At 35.2% G+C, this 24527-nt stretch overlaps 2 protein-coding genes across 3 annotated transcripts; one reads left to right on the top strand and one right to left on the bottom strand.

Annotated features, from left to right (window-relative positions):
- On the top strand, positions 5532-7735 carry LOC18786972 (nucleoside diphosphate kinase 1). The gene is made up of 4 exons (XM_007218501.2): positions 5532-5695; positions 6228-6276; positions 6617-6848; positions 7319-7735. The coding sequence occupies exons 1-4, from the start codon at positions 5645-5647 to the stop codon at positions 7431-7433; spliced, it is 447 nt and encodes a 148-aa protein (XP_007218563.1). The 5' UTR covers positions 5532-5644; the 3' UTR covers positions 7434-7735.
- Positions 15631-21529, bottom strand: LOC18785579 (ELMO domain-containing protein A). 2 transcript variants are annotated; one of them, XM_007220368.2, is made up of 9 exons: positions 20684-21529; positions 19412-19521; positions 18205-18273; positions 17935-18050; positions 17774-17828; positions 17108-17228; positions 16907-16954; positions 16745-16839; positions 15631-16425 (listed from the first exon to the last, which is right to left on the bottom strand). In XM_007220368.2, the coding sequence occupies exons 1-9, from the start codon at positions 20775-20777 to the stop codon at positions 16324-16326; spliced, it is 810 nt and encodes a 269-aa protein (XP_007220430.1). In that variant the 5' UTR covers positions 20778-21529; the 3' UTR covers positions 15631-16323. The 2 variants fall into 2 exon arrangements, with proteins under 2 accessions (XP_007220430.1, XP_020413116.1); XM_020557527.1 differs by lacking the exon at positions 20684-21529 and adding an exon at positions 20419-20570.

The following is a 24527-nucleotide window of genomic DNA, read 5'->3' as shown; positions in this document are numbered from 1 at the left end:
AAAGTGGTGTAGTTGTAGTAGTAGTGCTAAGGATACGATAGTGGAAGGCTGGTGCTGCTTTTTTCATGATGTTAATGTTACATACATAGACAAGGAAGAAGAACTATTATTTTTGGATATCCCATTGGCCATCAGCAGCTTTTATAAAGAAAATTGCTAAGAACATCAAATTTACGTACTAAATTTGCATCCCAAATATATGGCATATCCCACATCATTACTTCAAATTTAACAAAATTTCTAACATGTATTTTAAAGGTTAAATTTTTTTAAATAAATAAAACAATAATATTGATTTAACCAAAGTCCGAAATCAAAACCAAAATATCTCACCACCGCCTAACAATTGCTCCCCCACCATTCTATATAACCCAAGCAGATCAGATCAGTATCCTTTTTCTTTTTTTTTTGGCCATATTTCTTTTAATTTCCATTCCCCCTTCTAAGTAAATTTAGGTTTTAGCCACAAAACAACTTGCATTTTTGAAAAAAGCCAAAACTTTTATAAAAAAATTATATAAAAAAAAACTCTCAACTTTCAAACTAAAGACATGCAAATGTAAAGAATTCCTTAGGAAATCCAAAAATAAATAAGGGCAATTTTGTCAATTTTGACTTCTTTTAAAAAATTTCTCTCTTCTTTAGCCTTTTCCAAAGTCTCTCGAAGTCAAAGCCCTTCCAGATCTTCATCTCCCCCTCATTTACATATATGAGGCCTAAAGGCTAGACTATGGTTGTGGTGGGATTAGGGAAAATATAGGGAAGGTAATTTGCATGGGATGCTGCAAAAATATGACTTATAATTGTGTCAGAGTTGGAGTTGGAGCTCTATGGTGGTTCAGCACGGCGGAGCAAGGGAGGTTAGGTGGTGGTGTTGGGATACATCGGTACTAATTGTTTGGGACTTTTGATTAATTAAAATAATAATAATAATAATTTATTTCCTTTTCTAAAAAGAAATAATGACTCGTAAATACATGTTCACATAATTCGGAATCCAAATCATCAAATTTGGTGTCCCTCGTATTATTGAAAAAATAAAATCATTATGCACTCAATTATACAAATTTAATGAAGTTATGAGCTGTACATGATGATTAGTTCCATCATTGAACTGTATCATAAAATTGCTCTAGAAAAGATGGCCTTTTTTTTTTCTTTTTTTTTTTTGGTTTAAGAATAAGGACGTCCTTGCAGGAAAAATCTAGGGTGGAATAGAAGATGGCATTAATTCAAAATCCCAAGTCACCAAGCAAGTACTCACACGAATGAACTTTGAATTTAAGTCAGATTTCAACAAGGTTATGAGTGGATTAGAACAGGGGCTATCAAAATTTTAGCTTTTGTTTCAATTTTTGTTCCTTACTCGTTTTGTACAGAGCTCTTAAAATCTTAGAGTTGCCTTAATTGTGGGGATTAATTTTACGGTTAGTTAGTCATAACATAAATGATTAAACCTTGTTGGTGAGAATAAGAAAAAATGGACAATTTCCTACAGTTCCAAGAGACTAAATTAATCTCAATGTGTCGTTATATTCACTTAAGTTGTTAATCAATATGCTCTTGCAAATGCGAAAAATGGTTGTTAGTTCTTAAAACCCACCAGTTTAAAGGTAGAAAGAGAGAAAGGTGGAGGTGGCAAGTCTCCCATTGATTTGTTATTGTCTGTATGTTTATGAGAGAGAGAGAGAGAGAGAGAGAGAGAGAGAGGCAACTGAATGGGTTGCTATTTTGGTTGGAAACTTACAATAAGACGAAGAAATATTATTCATGAAACCAATTCCATGAATTGAAGCAACCAACATTACTTGTGAAATTGCAATGAAAAACAATCAGCAAGAGTTCAGTTTACCTATAAGGATCCGACATCTTCATGATTTCTAGATACAAGTTTCAAAGGTGTAATTAGTGTTCTCCCAAAAAGATTACAATTCGAAGCAATTGGAGATAGAGAGAGGGGGCAGTATATGTGCTGAATTCCATGCAACAATCATGACCCTTACAATCAATTTCTAAAGTCTTCCAAATCTCATGATGATGGAGTGAGCCATCGGATATTTTGGTGGGTCCTTTTTTGTCTCAACCCTAGTCACCACCCTTGTATTTTTTGTTTCATCAATTTAAAACATCACCTTCGAATTTTGAAGTTGAGTATTATAATGTCTCTAGCTACAGCCTGCAGGTGAGACTCAGCCATCCCCACCAACTTTTGCTATCACGAACTATATCCAAGTCTAAAGCAAATTTTGTGTTGTCTCATACTTTTGACTAAAACTATCGAATGTGGATTGCATATCTAATTAGTATTATATAAAAAGATATCGTTTTGAAACTAAGCAAAGAAAGAAAAGGAGAAAAGAAAAAAAACAGAAGAAACGTTTACACTATGCATTTCTTCGTCGGCAACAATAATACGTAAGTATTTAGAACTTATATAATAAAGCTAAATATCGTTTGGTTTAATGCTAAGTATTTATAACTTATTTAGAAACCTAAACCCTTACAACCCTTTATATCTCCCTATTGGAGACTATTCCGGTGAAAAGGGGTGTATATTTAACATACACCCCCCATATACACCCTCCCATTGTGGATGCTCTTAGTATTAATAACTTAATTAATAAAAAATCAAGGGTATTGTTGAAAATTTGAACAACTTTTCATTCCTAATATTGTACAAACCAAACATGAGAACGAAAGAAAATAGTCTTTCATAGTCCTCATTTCCTAGCATTCCCAAACATGGGAATGAACCTCCTCCATTCCCATCTCGTGGGATTAAACATTGGAAGTTCTTTGTCGGGAAGTTCAATATGCCCGGAAGACCTACACTTAGTTTTTCATTCTTATCCATCAGATCCTCCAGCGCAGCAGGTGAAGGAAAAGTCCTGGCAGAAGAAACCACCACCACTAAAGTCAGATCCATCCAAGCAAGAACCAAAAGGGCCGTTAGGAGTTTAGCAAGAAGGGGGTTGGGGCGCGGGCAGGCCACCCTTGGCCTTAGACTGGCTATGCTGGTATTTTAACCATTCCTATGGAAGGGACGAAGGGATTTCCATGTATATTTCAAATAAAGGGCCAAATTTTTTTTTAATCATAAGCTCAATACTCGAGGGTATTTTGCTCATTCATTGTAGCCAACTTGGTTAAGTCTATATCTACTTCAATAGTCTTTTTTGCTATTTTGATAAAAATGATATCGAAGAAGAGAGGATTCAAACACAAGAACTCAGGTTGAGTTACAAGTCCCTTGCCTTGCCTATATCTATTTTAAATAATAAAAAATTATATATTAATCTAAAACTGCAAGCATTCATATGGAAAAACCCATGAGTTTTTATTAGGATCAATGTATATGTGGGCCTATTTTTGGGGTTTTGACATCAAAATCTCCATTAATTATAGTTTGACTTTTCTGAACCCCATATTACTCCTAATAATATTCATTTTTATTTATTACTCACCAAAACAAAGCTTTCTTGAGTTGCTTTGAAATTAATGACATAATAACCACTTATGTGAACTCTCTCTTACACTCCTTTTTAGAAACTTTTTTGAATCATGAAATTAATATTCAACGGTGGGTGACCACAATATCTTGAACTCCTGTAGTCTAAGAGATTTGTGGTCACTCACCGTTAGATGTAAATTCAACGGTTCACTCTCTCTTGCACTCATTTTAAGAAACTTTTTTGAACCATGTGATTAATATTCAACGGTGGGTGACCACAATATCTTGGACTCCTATAGTCTAAGAGATCAGGACTGATACTTATACAGTCCTGATCTCTTGGACTACATGGGTTCAAGAGATTTGTAGTCACTCACCGTTAAATGCAAATTCAATGGTTCACTCTCTCTTGCACTCCTTTTAAGAAACTTTTTTGAACCATGAGATTAATATTCAACGGTATGTGACCACAATATCTTGAACTCCTGTGGTCCAAGAGATCAGGACTGATACTTATACAGTCCTGATCTCTTGGACTACAGGGGTTCAAGAGATTTGTGGTAACTCACCGTTAGATGTAAATTCAACGGTTCACTCTCTCTTGCATTCCTTTTAAGAAACTTTTTGAACCATGAGATTAATATTCAACTGTAAGATCCCACATCAACCAACGGAGAGGGGGTGATGTGCCTTATATGTGCACACCCGCATCCATCTAGCACGAGGCCTTTTGGGAGCTCACTGGCTTCGGAGTCGTAGGAACTCCGAAGTTAAGCGAGTTGGGGGCTAGAGCATTCTCAGGATGGGTGACCCACTGGGAAGTTCCTCGTGAGTTCCCAGAAACAAAACCGTGCGGGCAGAGAGGGGGGCCCAAAGCGGACAATATAGTGCTACGGCGGAGCCGATCCCGGGATGTGACAATTTGGTATCAGAGCCACTCTGCCGTGTGGTGCGAGTGTGCCGACGAGGACGTCGGGCCCTTAAGGGGGGTGGATTGTAAGATCCCACATCAACCAACGGAGATGGGGTGATGTGCCTTATATGTGCACACTCGCATCCATCTAGCACGAGGCCTTTTGGGAGCTCACTGGCTTCGGAGTCGTAGGAACTCCGAAGTTAAGCGAGTTGGGGGCTAGAGCATTCCCAAGATGGGTGACCCACTGGGAAGTTCCTCGTGAGTTCCCAGAAACAAAACCGTGCGGGCAGAGAGGGGGGCCCAAAGCGGATAATATCTTGCTACGGCGGAGCCGATCCCGGGATGTGACATCAATGGTGGGTGACCACAATATCTTGGACTCCTGTGGTCCAAGCGATCAAGACTGTATACTTATAATACCAATTTTATTTATTTATTTGATCTATATGAGTTTTGATTTTTTTTTAAGCCATAAATGTTTAAAATTCAAATTCAAAATTTAAGAGTGACAATGCTTTAAATCAAGGACTTTTAATTTGTTTCCATTATTTACTTTCAAGGGCAAAATAGTCACAAAAATAAGTTATAAATACAAATTAATTCATCAATTCAAATACGTGGGTTCCCAACATTTTCATCCACAATTGAGATTCTATTGAAAAGTCATGCCACGCCCTAGCATAAAGGAGTGTAGGAAGAGAAATCAAAAGCCCAATGTGTTTCTTCAGTGTTAAGAACCAGCCACCTAGGGTTGGAGGTTTTGCTTAAAACCCAATTTCAGCCCAATTTTCAAAGTAAGTCGAATGTTTCATATTCCTACAGAATGAAGCCCAACTTCTATCGTAAGCCCAATTTTATTTTTTATTTTGAAAACCGAAAAGCAAAAGAAAGGGAAATGACAAAATTGAAAAAAGTAAATTTAGGTTTTACCCATAAAAAAACTTTCACTTTTGGAAAAAGCCAAAGCTTTTTCAAAAAAGACAGAATAACCTCTCAATTTTCAAACCAAAGACATGCAAATGTAAAGGATTTCTTAGGAAATTAAAAAATAAATAAGGGTAATTTTGTCCATTTTTGCTTCTTTTAAAAATTTTCTCTCTCCTTTGGGTTTTTTCAAAGTCTCCCATTGAAAAATGGTTCGCGAATATTCCATAGCAATTGGTGTTAGGGTTTGCTTTCAGTGGACTGTGTATATAAACCCTCGTTCGCTCACTCTTTCAGTCTCATAGCATATCCCCACTCTCAGAACAAGCACTCTTAAATCGTCAACGGAAAAAATGGAGCAAACTTTCATCATGATCAAGCCTGATGGGGTTCAAAGAGGCCTGGTAATTTCTTCAAATTCTTCATCTATTGTATTCTTTTGGTACTTCAATTTTGTAGCTTTATTTTGGTCTGTTAGTTTTTAAAACTGGGCAAAATCTTCTCTCGGTTTGAGTGGGTTTTGCCTATGTTCTTGTTTTTGTTTATGAATTTCATAGCAAGTGTTACTGGTATGGTGTTTGGTTGGTGGGAAAACCTAGGAATTGAAGGGGTTGGTTTTCTTTTGGGTGGACTGGGGGAGCAAGCAAATTTTAATAATTCTGAGCTGGGATTTCAGGTTTTTATTTACATGCATGAAGTTTTAATATTTGTAGTATCTAGTGGTTGGATTTTACATGCATGGAGTTTTAATTAATCTTGCGTTTTAATTGCCTCTGGATGTGTGAAGTGGGTGAACAAAGGCCGTCCTTTGAAACTTCGGGCATAGTTTTTTTCTTACGCAGAATCCAATAAACTATTTTAATCTAATTCGTGCGTATTGTTTAATTATTTGCAAAAACGTTTTCAAATTTTCTGAGAGGTTCATGTTTGTTGCAGGTTGGTGACATCATTAGCAGGTTTGAGAAGAAGGGCTTCTATTTGAAAGGTAATTTCCAACCAACGATGTTTGATCTTATAGTATTATGTGCACTTTGATAATTTGTGATGTGACAACTCTATTTAACAAGCTTTTCCTATTTTATCATGATTATCAACTTGATGAATTTCTGGCCAAAAAATTCCGACTTCAAATTTGATTTGCGTTTGGCTTACTTCTTCATTATTTATCTAAGTAGTGTGGAAATATGCTAAATTTAAACTAATGTTTAGAGTTTCTATATTTTAATTATACTACAATAAGTTTTTTGGGGTGCTTAACTAAATTTTGATGTGTAACTTATCAGGGTTTTCTTCTCAATAAGTTTTGTTTTCTGGTATCTGTTCAGGTTTGAAGTTCATCAATGTGGATCGTCCTTTTGCTGAGAAACACTATGAGGACTTGTCTGCAAAGCCCTTTTTCAGTGGATTGGTTGATTATATTATTTCTGGTCCCGTTGTTGCTATGATTTGGGAGGGTAAGAATGTTGTCCTAACTGGCCGAAAGATTATTGGTGCCACCAACCCAGCAGAATCCGCCCCTGGAACCATCCGTGGTGATTATGCAATTGAGATTGGCAGGTAACCTGATTTACCATGTTTTCCAGTCTCTTTTGCATTTATAACTTTTTTTTAATTATTATGTTTTAATTTTTTGGTCTGAAAGATGAGTATATAGGTACTGTTGATGGCTATAATGTGATCCCAAATTGTTCTCTTGAGAAAATGCTCAGCAGTAATAGCTTATTATTATGTTAATGGGAAAGCTGTTTCAAATAGATTGTTTGAACCTTTGATTGTTACTAAAGCTGATGATGGTTCCAATTAGGCAGAAACACAATAGTCCAATCTTTCCAGGAGTTTTATGGTTTGATTGCATCTCCTGTGTTATTCTCATAAATTTCAATTTCTAGTGAATTTCTTCAGAGATAGTATTTTGACTGATTTATTCACTGAGGTTGCTGTTTGCTTCTAGAATACAAACTAATCATAAAGAACAGGCACTGAGAATGTGAACATATTTGATGCGATGAAATTTGGATGGCTTACAGGAATATCATTCATGGAAGTGACTCAGCAGAGAGTGCAAGGAAAGAGATTGCTCTGTGGTTCCCTGATGGCCCTGCTAACTGGCAGAGCAGCGTTCACCACTGGATCTATGAGTAAACCATGCTCGATTAGTCTGCCGCTTGCTGTCCAGCATCCTATTTGCTTTTGGACTAGTCTTTTAATGAAGTTTTTAAGTTTTGCCATTTGTTTGGGTCTGGTGATTCCTATTGCCTTGGAGCATTGGATATGCCAGAGAGATTAAGCTTATTGTAGTGCAGCTAAGAACCATTGGGTGTGTTATGTACCCTTTGAAATGAAGTTTCAAGTTAAGTAGTAATGAAACCTTTGTCGCTTGTTGAATTCTAACAGCTAATAACCTTTGGGTGTGTTATGAACGTTTGTCACTTGTTGAATTCTGTCCAAAGTTGAGTTTGATACATACTGATCATAGCAAAATCGAAATAGCGAAATTCTTGGGTCATCTCAATGGGTTCAGAAACCACACGTTTCTCTGGATCTGTTTTCTTATCTATATTTCTGGCATGTTATGCATGAAATGAAACCCACTGAAGTGAAGGCCCCATTTGGATCGAGGTATTTAGATGAAAAGAAGAAAATGGATGTCAAGATTTGGACAAAAATGAAATGGATTTAAAATGATTCTAAGAACATTAAAATTCGTAATTAAATAATGCACTCGAAATCCAATTCCAGGTCCTTGATTTTCTTATATTTTCTTGTCTTTTAAGCAAATTTAGAAATTTGAATATTTTCTTTTAAATCCCTTCATTCAAACGGAGTATAAAGTTTCTAATTAAGGAGAATTTGTTATAAAAATAAAATAATTCTCTTTAATTATTGACTACATTAGTGTGTTTTGCTAAGCAATGGAAAGCCTATTTATAGGCAAATTGGATGGCTTCCAACATCATCATTAAGTTCCAACATCATTATTAAGGTTTTTGAATATTATTTCCTTCTTTTCTTGTTCACTATTTTTTTTTACAACATTCTTCCTTGGAGACCACATATGGAATATGCCTTATTAAAACCTTGTCAGTAAAACTAGTCGAAGGGAAAAAGAGTACATAACCATGTGTAACATAAAATTCTTGCCAGGAAAAATCCAGTGGGATAAAAACCTGGATGAAGGAAAAAGAATACAGTGTGTGAAGATCTTTATTGATAGCACGCTTCCCCTGATGCTTGGCAAAATATCTTTTAAGCCATACTGTTGATCATCTTTCTGAATGTCATAGTTGACAATGCTTCTGTGAGTCAATCTTATAATATTGTTGGATGCTCCCCCTAAAGAATATCTCCCCTTGATATCTTCATGACTACCTTTCTAGAGGGAAGATCTTTCGAACTGAGTGAATGATGTAGCCATCAACAATTCATGTAGTTGAGTAAGCAAATATATTTCCAGTGAGCTATCTCTATGTAAATCATAGAAATTTTCAGAGTCTGCGAATCAAACAAAACCTAGGCTATTTGTAAGTTCACTTGAAAAGAATATGCCCGTATATGATTTTATGTGGAGATAGCATCAAATATGTCTCACATCATCCCAAAGTGGTGGTGATGGAGCTGAGCTCTATCTAGAAAATATAATGTCCGGTCCAGTATACTTTCGCAAAATCATTTAAGTGCCTAGCGGATAATCAATATAAAAATGCTTCAATACTTTCCTAGTATAAGCAAGAATCTTGTTGGCATAATGCTTAATCTTCAGGCCGAGACAAATATTTCTTGAACTCTTCAGGAGTTTTGACCAAATGTTAATTCTTTAAGATCAATTATCAACTCTTCAAGAGTTGTAATGTGTTGCAACCATATCATAACTAGTATACTTACTGAGGCAATTTATATATATTGGTATTGAGTATAAAATTTGTCCTTCAGGCACATGTCCTTCAGAGACTTGCTTCATGCAATTTCAATCCTTCAGGGATTTAAGGGATCACACTTTATGACACATTATATAGCTTTAACCCAGCTATTTATACATCTTTTGGGAATCGCTTCTTTCGATATGCTCCATGCATTTAATAATCCTTAAAGATAACATGTTGGTCTCTGTAAATATGCAATAAGAAGGCACGATTGCATCTGTAAACCAACATTTCTTGTTTCTACCAGACACATTGTGTCATACAAAGTGAGTATATTTCTTTTTATTCCAATACTCATGCGTAACCTTCAGGGTTAACATCTCTTTGGGGTTCGTACTATGGGTTTGTTCTTTCACATTCATTCTCATCTGTAATGGAATTGCCTCTTTCTATTTATGGCCAATGATATTGTCGACATTTAATAATAGAACGTGGTTCCAATCAACATAGCCCATTGATGATTTGAGTAGCTACTCCAACCAAAAATTATAATTCATCAATTCGTGATCCCACTATTCTCATGTGTATGTGCATGCATCAATTATGAACATTTCTTTGCTCTTGGGTACCCAAGCTACTTCAGGGGCTTTTATTGTCTCTTTCGAGACAGACATCTCTTATAGGATGAATTATGTGAGAATGTGGATCTTAACCTCCAATGGAGCGTTATTTTATAGTAGGGCATGGATAATCTCCATTTAGGGAGTTGGAACATTTAGAACCCATATATATGTCATGCTGTAGGTATGCCACAAATTAATACATACATGTCAATTAATTATCCTTCTGGGACTTTAAACCATATAATTTGCTACGCATTAGGCGTGCACCGTATTAATATTGAAATGTTAATGGATTGTCCTTTCGGGACTTCAACTCATATCAGTTGCTACACAACATGCATACATCATATTTATCACTGCTATACTCATGTTCTGTTCTTGTGGGACTTTAATCTATGCAGTGTATTATTAATGTATTCAACTTGCAATCTATGAAATTTGCATTAATAATTCATGAACACATATCAGAATGATACAAGCCATTCTTTTGGAATGGTCATAATACAAGTCGTTCTTCTGGAACGATCCATAATGCAAGTCCTTTGGAATGGTCCTTTGTATTCTAGAACGGCCGTATCTCCTCATTTGGTTACATTTAAGGATGTCGTACAAAATATCAAAATATGAGTACAAGTATGAAATAACACAAATATTGCTTACATCCTTAGGTGGGAGAAACTTTGCTCAAATATCATTCAAGCTCGTATCAGCTTAATAAATACAATGTAATGCTTGATCATCTAGTTATATCTTCCAAGAGCAAAAATCACAATTCTTCTGTCTTTGTACCCAAAAAAAAAAAAAAAAAAACCTCTCAGTGTTAGGTTCACTGCATGGATTTGTTCTTCAGATGTTTGTTCTAAAGAAACAAAATCCCTTATGAATAGAGAGTTGTAAAAAGAAAGAAAATATACAAAGAATTGTGATATTGATTGCAAGGTATGTAAGAAATCAAGGAAGGAAACTAGTGAGGTAACAGACAACAAACTCTCATTTCTCCTAGCTTAGAAGAACTTCAGGAGATTAGAGCATGTAGTCGTATTTACAGTTCCTTGATATAGCTGAAACGTGATCAGGAATAGTCTCGTTTCCTGAATAGATGATCAGAGATAGTCTCGCTTCTTAAGCACATCGAGCACTCACTGATAGGAAAAACAAGTGGATATTGCATCACTAGATAAGGAGAAAGCTGGAGAAAAATTGGAGAAAACTGGATGTATTCTACAAAGAAAATTTCGTTAGTAACATATTTATACACAAATTAAATGAACAGTTTGATCCGGTGAATCTCAAATTAACTACGGAAATTTTTGAGGTTCTCGAGATGCTTTTGAAAAAATAACTCCTAAAATCCGCAAAGCAAGATCGGCTTTGATGAAAATAGTCCTTGAGAACCCTTAAAGTGCCGACAGACATTAATAGAGGCTGCGTGAAGTTTTGGAATCTGGAAAATAAAAACAGAATATGGGGATCCGAGAAAATATTGGGATCCTGGAAACGGTGCCATATTTTCATCTATAGATATTGCCTTTACAAGGCCTAATTGAAGTAATTGCGTTTCAACTCAACTTCCTTCTATTTTTTGAAAATTCAGCTTTTCTAAGACTTTCCTAGAAAGCCTCTTAAAATGGCTTCCTCTTCTTCTCCCCCAAAGCATCTAATTTTAAATGTTGCTCCCAAAACAACCCGTGACACCAAAAACTGGCGTCCATCCTTTATATCCCAAAATCATCATCTCACATAGGGTTGGCAATGGTTCATGTCGTATCGGAATAATAAACGTGTCAAGAATGCTCAACTCAAATCCAACCCATTTAATAAACGTGTCGTGTCGGGTTCGGGTCATCTTTTATCGTGCGGGTTTCGAATCATGTAACGGGTTCATAAATAATAACATGCATGTTACAAAACTCACAATTGAAAAAAATTTAAATAAAAAAACGAAGAGAGGAGAGAAAATATAAGGAAAAAAAAGAAAAAAAAGATAGAGAGAGGAGAGAGGAGAGAAAAGAGAAGGAAAGAAAATTTTTTTAAAAAAAAAGAGAAGGAAAAGAAAGAAAAAAAAAACGAGAGAAGAGAGAATGAAAAGAAAGAAAAAAAAAAGAGGAGAAGATAGACGGAAAAGAAAGAAAAAGAAAAGAAGAAAAAGAAACATTATAAATATCAAAAGGCATAGTATATAATCACAAAGTTGTATGTAGCATGGTGGATAAGGTGTTGGAGAGGAATGAGGGTGGTGGGTGTTTGAAACCCCTTGTGTGTGTTTTGAAGTCTCCATTTCTCTATACGATTGATGTCATAGTAGCTACGAATTTCCTTACTTATATGGATGAAATACTGTTAACAGGAAGGTCTGACGAAGAGGCTATTGATAACTCAATGGCTTTTAGCATTCAGAGTGCTGCTTCTGTTTCTAACATGGCTGATCATTTGCGTGCAGAGCAAACGAGATTCAGGAGCTGTACACTGAAAATTCGTCTCTTCAGAGAATGCTTCATGAGTCTCAACAAGAGGTTGAGAAACTTAAAGAAGAAAATAAGGCCTCGTTGAAACTAGTGAGTTCATACTTTATTGATAAGCGGAGAAGGCTTGACATGCTGCAGATTTTCAATGAAAAGATTCTGGGAGACCACGAGAGGCTCATGGCTAAGCTTCAGAGGCGTCGTCCTCTTCCTTCAGAGGCTTCCAGAACATAATGGAATTTTATAGATTTTACAGAGCTTGCTCCTTCCTTGCAGGTGAAAAGAATCTATTTTTTGTATGATCCTTTCCTGTTATAATAATTGGGTAAATTCTTAAACTTGCACCTGTGGTTTTTACATCTTTTCAAAATTGCGGTTTGGAACCTTGTACCTTATAATAGGTTCAAATAACCACATCAAATCTCTCAAATTACATATTTCAATGCATGGGAGTCCAGAACTTCTGGCCCGGGTTAAAACATGACTTTAAAATTTATTTGCCTTTTTCAAATGGGCATGAAATATAAAGTGACTAAAAGCCATGATAATATTGCAATATAATAGTGAAGAGCATTAACTACTACATACCCAAAACTTCAGGTTCGGGATCTCTCATATATTTGGATTCATAGGCTTCCGGCCCAGATCATATAATGTAACAAATATGTGGGGAGTCTCAATTCATCCTTTGAGTTTATCCTAATATTATCCATTTCACGGTGTATTCTTAATAACTGGAATTCACAAAAATATATTTCTTCCTTGAGGTGTCGATTATAACATAATCGAACTTTATTAAATTCATCATTTTCTTATGCCAAAGAAATATGTGGTGTACCACAATTTGCAATAATACCTCAAGGGTTGTCCATTTAATTATTGGAACTTCAGGTTCTCAATATTGTCATATTTTGAACTTTATGCCAAAATCGCATATTTTCATGGTATGAACATTTTTATAATTTCCTATACATATTTCGGGACTTCAGGCCCTTTTTTATAATTGTCCATATTTTGAGGAGCTTATAACTTCTCATTTAATTGCTCATCCATGAGTTTAAGGAACTGCAGGTTCCCTTTTGTATATAGTGACTGTTTACCGAAAATGGTTAAGATTTATGTATACGTCACTATTCATGTACACGGCACTATTCATCAGGTCATGAATATGTATCTATTCATGCATACAGTACATTTGCCAATATAATTACTATTCATGTGTACGACACTATTAACCAATACGGTACTGTTACATTATCAATGAACTCCAGGTCCTTAATTACATGTCGAGGATCAAGGATCTTCAGGTCCAATCTATTGTTTACAAATATAATACCAGAGAGACTGCCAGCTTTCATATCATTACCATCATCAAGGATCTTCAGGTCCTGATGTAGTTGTATAATGAGGATCAAGGAACTTCTTATCCTGATCTCTGTAGGTTGTAAAACTCATCATATCACACAATTAATTCATAAAATAAATTGCTATAAATTGCTTGTAAATAAATTGCTGGTATGAACGATAATCCTGCATCATACTTTAAATGTAAATGTGCGGTAAAATAAATTCATAAATTAAATTACTTCATGTATGGGCGTTAATCCCGCACCATACTTTAAATAATAAAATAAATATGCGATAAAGTAAATGTGCTGGTATAGGTACCAATTCTACTCCATACTTTTAAATAAAAAGTAAAGGCAATTGGGTAGATGATAAACCCGCGCCACACTTTTAAATAAATACTGCTATATGGATAATAAACATATACCATACAGTAAATGCAGGGATAAAACCACCACATATTATATATTGTGGGCAATATAACTGCGCCACTATTCAAGATATAACAAGATGGGTTTTAAGATCACACCATCATTTTTATTCCGATAATATGTATTACAACGTGATGGGTAATGAAATTACACTATCATAAAATAATAGAATGAGGTATAAAACCACACAATTCCAAATTAAAGTACGAAAAAATAAATTAAACAAACATGGATGAAACAACATAAAAATTGTGAAAATACAAAAAAGAAAGTTTACATGTCGTCGTAGTAGTAAAGTGAGATGAGACATATGACAAAGAGGAGACGGAGAAATAACCACATAATGTTGAGTTGGGAAAATTTAGAAGTAAAGGAGAGAGATTATCGTGCTGATAACGTGTCATAAAAATAAAATAATTAGAGTATGAAAAGTACCATTGAATATTGAGAGTAGAATTATATTTGCTCTTCTGGTATTTACACTGACAGAATTATCTCAAATAGAACTCACTAAGAGCATCCACAATGGACTCCCTAAATTACCTCCTTAGATAAAATTTAAGGAGAAAGTAAGAAAACCCACCTCTAACCATGCTCTCTATCCAACTCCTAAAATAAGGAGACCTCTAGGAGCTTCTAAATCTAAGCAGAGAGAATGAACTCCTGAACTCCTAGTGGCTCCCTATAATTTAATGCTACCATATTTAATGATATTTTAAAATCTTTAATCAATATTGTCTATTTTTATATTATTTTTTTTCATAAAGATGGACCATTTATGTTGAATTAAAATATAATTCTAGCATATGACTCCCTAAACTAGAGAATATAATTGAAGTTGAAATTTTATTGAGAGCTCCTAAAATAACTTTTGTGTGTTTTTAGCTAAATTTTAACTAAAAAATAGAGAGCATGATTATAGATGCTCTAACACTCAGATTTCACACTCTCTTCTTTCCTCTCTCTCCCTTTCTTACCTCTCTTCTCCGTTGGTGTGTTTTGCTAAGTAATGGGAAGCCTATTCATAGGCAAATTGGATGGCTTCCAACATCATCATTAAGCTTTTTGAATATTATTTTTTTATTTTCTTTATATGAGCTCCACCACTTTCTTTACAACAGAATTGGGTATATTAGGTTGTTCATTCAAACGGAGCATAAAGTTTTGTAATTAAGGAGGATTGAGTAAAAGTTTAATGATTAAGGAAGGTTGTTTCTTGAAAGATGTCGAAGATGTGATGTGGGATTCTGATTCAAGGGTAAAATATCCTTTGGCTATAAAGTTTAATTTGTTACGTGTATGAACATCTTGGCATAAAATTCTTTGGTTGAAGGAAACGTGCCATCAGGCTGTTGGTATGCTTTTCAAGCTTGTCCATGGAATATTGGTGAGGAGGAATTTCCTTTTTCTCAAGAATCATGTTTCTTTCTTGTCATCTAGAATCTGATCTCTACCTAACTGCCTAACTAGAAGTATCATTGGGAATTAACATGAATTATCTTCTTTTTGCCAACAATTTTCCAAGATGCTTTGTTGAATAAAAGACAGCCTATGGTAATAATCATGTCATTAGCAAACGATCACTTCATATTTGCACAAAAACAATTTCCATCAAATAACAGGAATAAAGACTTGGGAGCATAGACTATTAAAGTTGAGACTGATAACACGTGATCTACGACCATGTTGACAGACTAGACACCCGAAAATTCTAGGATTCGCAATTAAAACGCAAACTAGATGGAAAAATAAGAAAATTCTTTCTGCATACGTCCAAAATAGAGAACAATTTCCATCTCCATTTGTCAGGCAGAAATACAAGACTTATAAACGGGGCGGCTTTCTGGCATAAGAGTACCGTGCCCACCAAGGATCATTTCTCAGTTGGTCAAATAATAATATTTCAGAAAGCACTCAAAAGTTAAAGCCAAACAGAATCCCATTCCATTCCACATTCCTAGATATTCTACCAAATTACCAATCATACCTCTACATATGTATAACATCCCGTTGGCCGTGGGAGAACTGAGAGTAGTATCGCTCTGGTCTTACCCCAAATTTACGAGATTATATTCCGTATTTCAAACCTGAATCACATCACACTTGGTTCCAGCTTCTAACAAACTCGATCCATTAAACACCAAAAACCCTTTCCAAGAATCAATGACAAAATGCAGACTTGCAGCAAGCAAATTTTGGAAACATCATGTCATGTACAAACACCATCCAGTTAGAAATAAGAGTGTTTCCGGTGATCATGTAACTAGCTGTGACAGACCATTTTATAGATTCTAGAAGAAGCTTCTATGCTATCGGGAAAGAAGGCCATAAGAAGGCAAGTCTTCCAGCCGTGTTATGTCTTCAAACAGAAGCTCTTTTTCCAACTGCCGGCGTGTGGATTTCATCACCGTCTGTTAGGAGCACAACCCAAATAGGACAAAATGTTAGCAAAAGAAACCAAAACCTGTAAAACACATTATTGCCTTGGGCCCAACCTAAAAATCTCTGACCACCTCCAGAGAAGTGTGAAATTTCTACAAGATAAAATATGTAACCCTAAATTCATCTCCAGCTCATGATGACGGAAGAGGTTTTCCCCACAAACACATTTAACTGTCACTAATTTCACATAATTTGGTTTACTAAAGCTGACTAGAAGGATATAACATATATCAAAAGATTAGCCACAAATGCAGACAAAAGGAGGGCTTCTGCTTGAGGGATACATACATTGAAATCCATATATGATGCACGCATAGAAAGCCATTGATGGTCCATTAGCTTGAATGTGATGCAATATATAAGGTCAAACGCTGATTCATTTTCTGTCAAGAGAAAGACATTATTATATTAAGCAAAATACATGAAACATCATATTCAAGCTGAACTTACCTGCAAGAAACTTCAAGAAAGTAGCTCCCACCAATGTTCGTGGTTTGACTACACATAAATAAACACTGTTACGTGGCAAAGAGCATTAAAAGAACAGAAAAGCTACTATCTAAAAATATTTTCAGTATCACTATGCTTTTGATTCCTCAGGTTTCGCTTTTTGAACATAAATGAAAAAAAAGAACAAGAAAAAGTACCAACCGGCTTCAAGATCAAGCATCTGAATAAGCATGAATGTTATATTCACACCAGCAACAGCAAATGGGTATTCCCACACAGACCTATCACCTTCTTGCTTTCGAAGAAGATCCTGGAAAGATTTCTACAATGAAAGTATGTAACTTTCAATGAGACAAGTAGCTTATAAGATGGGCCTAACGCAGTTCCCTATAGGGCCCAGCAACTTTATGAGAACCAAAAAGAACATACACCACACATGCAAGAACAGCCAAACAGAGAAGCATATCGGTACACACCCACAGAGTGGAATGATGCTGGTTTTTTTCACAATAAAAATAAACAGAAAGTACATAATGTAACACATGAAAAACAAATCATACTGTCCTACAAAGATGGACAGAACCAAAAATCAAGGGCTCTAAATTTATCTGCTAATGCATGCAATGTCAATGGTATATGAAAATCCAACTCGCATGGTTGGAATTTTCAAAGGCTTTAAATCTAGGATTCCAATTCTTCTCTTTTACCATCAGTTTTCTTGCTTGCAGGGTATAAATATGAAAAAAATAAAAAACAAAAAAAAATCTAATTCTCTTGCTAACTATCTCCTTTTTATTATGTTCACAACATCTCGCAGGTGAAAATTGTTTTTGTGTACATGTGTATACAGACAGACAGAGGTCATACCGGGAAATTCCTAGCAAAGAACAACAAATTCTCCAATGATATAAAACCACCACCCCTGCAAAATATTCAACATCAACAATTAGTAACCCAAGAACAAAGGAAAAAGATAAATAAAAGAAACAAATTAACTGTTCAAATCACAAATGAGATACTAGATCTACCTAAAATCTGTTGATGGATCCTTCCCTTGCCAACCCATTTCCTTCCATTGCTCAGATATTAAACCACGAAGTTCTTCTTCAGGAAAGGCAGCATTCCACAAGGCCCTCAAAGCTTCCTAGAGTGAACCAGAGAGGGTAAATTCGTCATACCAAGTGCCAATGTAAAATATGTTGATGGACTACGTACACAGACAAAAAATTAAAAATAATGCAAATCCTCCCCACAAACACAATCAGGTTTTCCTGGAACCAATCACTTAATATATATACCTGATGCTCAGGGACTAAACTCTCATAGGGAACATCTATCCGGCTCTGTAGTCTCAGCAGGCATTCCTCCTGACAAAATCAAGGCAAACAAAAGAGCAAACAATCATACCATGTACATGTAACAAAAGCATATGTTTTGAGGGCTACAGTTCTAGGAAAGCATTTATATAGAGACCATTGGCAACTAAAGTAATAAAGCTGTACTGGATCTTCGAAAACTCCTATATTTGTTTATAGTAGATAACTTCCAGTGTCATTGTCACAATGTTGGTCTATACAACTAAGTCGCAGAGCACAATCCAATCAGTCTACAATTATAACTTCATGACCCTCCAAAAGTTCTCTAGGGCCATATCAACTTTTAAAAAATCAGTATTTTCAAAGAAGATCTTGTATGACCATAAGCAGCACAAAAACCAGATTTAAACTCCTCAAAATTAAACCACAATTCATAATCATTTCTACCACCTGAAACTAGTTTTCACGGCTTTCTTGAACCCCTCAATCCTTCCCCTCTTCCCACAGACCAAAACTTAAAACCAAACCTAAAGTAAAAAAAAGCAAAGAGTAGAAAGGTATAAATTTAGCATATAAACTCAAGGTTATTAAAAGATCAAGACGACATTTGATATTACCAACGCTGATGACAAAAAATTTAAGCAACTGAAAGGTGAATGGATAAAGCAGCAGCACAACTTTTTTTAGATAAATCGCCAATCAATACAGAAGCTAGGTTAATTAAAATAAATATACATTAATCTCAAGAACAGAGAAGTCCTGATACTATTTTATATTTTAATGACAGCCTTGCATCTCTTTCCACCCCCAGTCAAAGTAAAATACTAGTGTAATCAGATTAGCCTAAACTGACCAGGTATTTCAAATAGCAAAGAGCCCTAAAAGTTCATGCAGAAACTCCCCAAAAAAACATAGAAATCTGGTTAAATTTATACAGCAACTCCTTGCATAAAGAAGTCCAAGTGTGAGAAACAAATAGGATGTATCGAAGGCGTTGATAAAATCAGAAACTGGAAGTGTTACATTCAGGAAATTTTGGTATTCAAGTACATCACATTGGAGATAGAACAAGAATTCCCCTTACGAATACAATTCATTAACTGCTAATCAAGGACTCATATCTAAAAAGTAAATCCACACTGGCGTATATAACGGACAGATACAGTTTATCCAATTCCGAGCATGTTACCTGGACAGGGGTTAAATCAAAGGAAGGACGAGCATCACTCTCTCTTCTCTGTGCACAGACACAAGAAAGACCTCGGCCAAGCCACGCTGCTGATCCTGCCACAACCTCAGCTGCAACAAAATAAACCACCCAATGATTAAGTTTAGAGTTTTTAAATCATCAAAGAAAATCTTGACGTACTGAAAAATGGTTACATAAAAGTATATAAGCTCAAATCATTAATTAAGATTTCATCTCCCGTCCTAGGGTAAAAGGGCCTCAGATTTAATGTGCAACCACCCTTCACTAATTTAAGCTCAGCTAATAAGAATAGCATGTGATAAACAACAAAGGTTTGTATGATTTCTAGAACAAGACAGATGTTAAGATCAGCTAAACTACTGCAATTACTATGAAATACGCAATCTATTTAAAACTACGGATAGTATTAATAAAAATAATAAATAACATTTCTTAGCACCCATGGGGGCCTGCATGTGAAATGAAATTTGAGCTCCCACACTTCATAGTAAAGGAAGTTCCAAGAAACAGGGACAATATAATAAGCAGCTAATGCAAGCTAAATCATAATCAAATCTAAAGACAAACAGTTCAGGCTCCACAGACCGCACTACTAAGCTAATTTGTAAAATTCTGGCTACCAGTCAGCACCATAAAGTTCAATACAAGTAAATAAAAACTTGCAATAACAATGAAAGTGGTGTTGCAGGAAACCACTCAAAATTCACCACACATACACTATTGTAAAATGAACTCGTTGCTCTTTCACCAATTTTTGCATACATTTTCCCTTAGTTTCAGCTAGAAAGCTCCAAACTATTGAAGAATTACAAAGTTACATCAATTGTTGAGAACTAGGATGAAATCAATTAAAACAAACATTCAGAAGTGAGAGAAAAGGTAACTGTGTGACGAATCAAAATTTCAATTCAACCGAAACTTGCATACACTATAATCACAAAATTAGGAAAAAAATAGAGAAAAATATATAAAATTGGCTCACGCACCACAGCAATCTAGAATATCAGAAAACATCAAAGGAGTGATAACTTCAGCGATACTAGGAGCTCAATAAATCTGAGTAGCAGATCTGAGCTCCGAATTTTTTTTTTTAGAGGACAAACGCTGAAAGAGATAAAAGTTTTAGAGAGAGAAAAAGTTTTCTTTCTAAGAGAAAGGAAGAGAGAGAGAGAGAGAGAGAGAGAGAGAGAGAGAGAATAGGAAAAAAATAGAAAAAGCGAAGAAAAATAAAAGAGAGTAAGCGCAGACTACCAGAAGTTGAATGGCAGGTGTTGCCACGGTCGAGACCTTGAGAAATCCTCCGAACAGCGACAAATGAGCCTCCTCTATCGTCCATAATACTCATCCACTACACCATAACCACAATCAACAATCCGATCAATCACCGCAGGTCCTAGCCCTAAGCTCCCTCTCTCTTCCCTCTCTGAGTCTCACCGGAAACTTGCTGGAATCGGAAATGCGGCGCGAACCGGCACCGAACCGCCGAAATATTGCAGAGCTGTAAGAGCGAGCACCGGAGCTTCTGGCACTTCGCCGAGCAAGACAAAAGAGCTCGATCGGAGACGGAGGTGAAGAAGAAGACGAGCAAAAGAGGTGCGGCGATGGAGGTGAAGTGAAGAGAGAGCTAGAAGCGGTTCTTGGAAGAATGGGAGAGAATCTTGACGAAAAAAGCTAGGGTTTCTCGAAGATCTGGGACTCAGATTCCATTGTAGAATCGGTTACAAAGCTCTCTCTCTCTCCTCCCCTCTCTTTCTCTCTCTTTTCTTTCTTCTGTTTGCTGTGAGTTGTGAGCATATATGTTTGTTTGGTGCGGTGGCGTTGGCGTCGTTTTGTTTGTTTGGAGAGAGAAGAATCGGAGGTTACGAAATAAGTGTATTAATAAGTATCCTAATTATAATTATTATTTTTTAAATGAATTAATTTGGTAAAGCCGGCACACACACTCTCTCTCTCTCTCCCCCCGAGTCTCCGTCTTAAATTCTAAAAATCTTTTGGGCCTTTTTTTTAATTTTGGGAGTAACGGAATCGGAGATCGATGAGAACGATGGGTGGAGAGAGTGCGGTTTGAATTAAATCGGAACAAATTACAAAAAAAATGGGATTTTCGGTTGAAACTGAGAAAACCAGTAAAGCGGGAAAAGCGAGGCAGTGTGTCATGACTCACGACTGATAAGTCTACAGTTCGATTTCCTTCAATGTAACCATAGAAAAAAATCGTGATGTATCTCTAGATCATGATCTTTGAACGGCTACGCCAGGAAAGATTGTTACCCATGCGTGCGAAGTCCTTGGCTGCAATGTAGCCACAACATCTTTGGGTTGGTAATTCAATTATTTTTGTAGACAATGATAGAGTTACAAAAAAGAATCCTATTTTTTTTATAACAATTTAAAAAGATAAATCATATAATATTAGGGTAGCTTCTTTGGCCAAAAATCGTATCCCAGTTTTCTTGGCACGTTTTCTTTGTATAGATAAATTTGCGTATAGTACTAATTGTATGTAAAGGATGTGGGCCAAAGTTTGAAAAATCTATAATAGGCTTTGTTTGGTATTCTACTTATAAAATTAAATTCAAAAATTATGATTTATTTTACAAATATGAGTTTTCAAATAGTGATTTTAAGATCTAAAAACTTGTTTGGTATTGAACTCCAAACTATTTTTAAGATCTAAAAAAATTGAAATTAAAAACTCTAGATTTCCAAATTGAAATTAACAAAAGAAAAAAGGAAAGAGATGAAGAGATAGACGGAAGAGTGAGGAGTGATAGAGATGAGAGAGTGAGGAGGAAGAGACGAAGACGAGACATGGAGGGGAGACAGAGAGAGAGAGAGAGAGACCGGAAGGAGAGAAGAAAAAAAATTATAATAATGGGAATGTTTTTGAGTTTTTCTTGAATTAGAGTTTTTAAAAATGGGACTACCAAACATCTTTTTATGGCTTTAGACTTAAAATTTATTTTTGAGTTTATAAAATTGAATCAACGTAGGATACCAAATAGGCACTTAATATTCTATAGACATAGTTGAACGTGGATAAAAATTATGTGTATATGTGCAGAAATATAATGTTTGGCCCAAATTTTGTGGTATGTTTTATTTATGAAAGTTTATTAAGGTTTTTATTTTATTTTTTATGATCCATACCTTCACGCCACTAGCATTTTTGGATGGGATTTTGGATCGTTATTAAATGATGTCATAGTGTAACCCAATTCATTGTCATGTGAGATTCGAAAGCTATATTTATAATGACGACTCCTTATTAATGAAGAAAAATAGCACCGCTTGTTATCCATTAGAATCTGTTTCTTAGTATAAGTAATTGGGAGGAGGGGGGAGGTTTACACAAATATTCACTGGTGTTTGGGTTTTTGAACCTCTATCCATATTATAAATTGAGGTGGAAGAGCTCAACCAATCAAGCTATATACCCACTGACAATATTGGGAGATTTTGTAATAAATAAGGGTTTTAGCTATATTCATAGAATACTCACTAAAATTTATCATAACTGTCTTCATTTTCTGAAATGATCTCTTTAATTTCCACTACTTTTTTAAAAAATATAAAAGAGGAGTTTCTCACACACTGTCAAAATGTTATGAAAGTTTACACATAAGATCACTTGTCTGCAACCATTTTTCCACTGGGTTTTCATTCAATTTTCACTTAAATGAAGTCTTCTTCGAGTTTCATCATTGTGTTCATGTTTAATTGGTTTTCAAATCTGTAATTTTCCAAGGCACAGCCAAGAGGTTAGCTAGGAAGTTTGATTCTGCTACCTATTCAATCAATCTGTAAAAGTTTTGCACTTGGGCTTCATAATCGAGTCGCCATATATGGGGGGAACATTGGTATTTTGTGAGGAACACTGGTATTCTTTTACTTTTTTCAAGCCTACTCCGCTGTTATTTAAAAATAATAAAAAATAAATTATATTTCTTGAAAAATATAAACTCATAACCTCATTCAACAAAATAGAAATTAAATAGTGGTAGATCATTCATTGGGAGGGAATTTGTAGCTAAATTAAAATTTGAATTTTGATAAACATTTTCGCTTGTTTTTATAACTGCGAGGGTTTTGCAACTTTTATGTAACGTCGTCAAAGTTTAACTTTTTTGTTTTTTTATCAAATATAAACTTCAATGATACAATAAATATTTAACTCCAAAGTTTAACACTTGTTTTCTCGGTTTTCATATAAACATTTAATTCTTTACGAAACAAAATATATATAACTTTTTTTTATGTGGAGCAAATGAGGCCAAAAGGCCCGAAACAGAAAAGATAAACCAGGATGTCTCTTCATATAGGCATAATTTTTAACAACATAAAGCGGGGGGGGGGGGGGGGTGGTTGTTTCTTTATCTAATAACTAAATAATGAACTTTCTCCTATTATAAATAAAATTATTAAAAAAAAAAAAAACTTTTTAATTAACTTTATGACTTGCAATGACAAAGTTTGACCTCTTGAAAAAGAGAGGAAAAAATCACATGGGCTGTAGCCAAGCGTGGAACAAAGCCATTATGGATGGATTCAATTTGTGAAGAGACCCTACCAGCCTATAACATCATTTTGTACTTTGGTTCCATATTATTAAAGCCTTCAAATTGTAATGGTCCACACGCATGGATCTCTAACAAAGTTGATACATATTAGAGAAAAAGGCAAACAAATTTTTTTAGTAAAAGCCTCTGAGTTTACCCTAAATTTACTAAAATCTTTGACGGATTAGTTGACAGAAATGATCAATAATACAATATAAGACCTAATTTGACAATGACAACAACAATTATTGAAATTTGAAAACGAAAATACAAATCGAGATATAATTTAGAATTCATTGTTACATTATAACAAAGATGTAAGATTGTGGGCTCAATCTATCACATGAGAGAGAGAGGTATACAAAAGCTTTATATTACTTTTATTTGTATTGTCCCTTGCAAACTTGGAGTCTAAGTAAGAACTCCATGGACCATAGTGCTGAAACATTGCCTTCTTGATGACATTTGGCGCACAGAGAGACCATATCTATCGTGCAAGCCTGGAGTTCTACAGTCGACATCGCTTTGCTGAATTC

Source organism: Prunus persica, chromosome G2 (genome assembly GCF_000346465.2).
Source record: "Prunus persica cultivar Lovell chromosome G2, Prunus_persica_NCBIv2, whole genome shotgun sequence".
NCBI lineage: Eukaryota > Viridiplantae > Streptophyta > Magnoliopsida > Rosales > Rosaceae > Prunus > Prunus persica.
The sequence above is the reverse complement of the archived record's forward strand: the minus strand, read 5'-3'. Positions and strand labels throughout refer to the sequence as shown.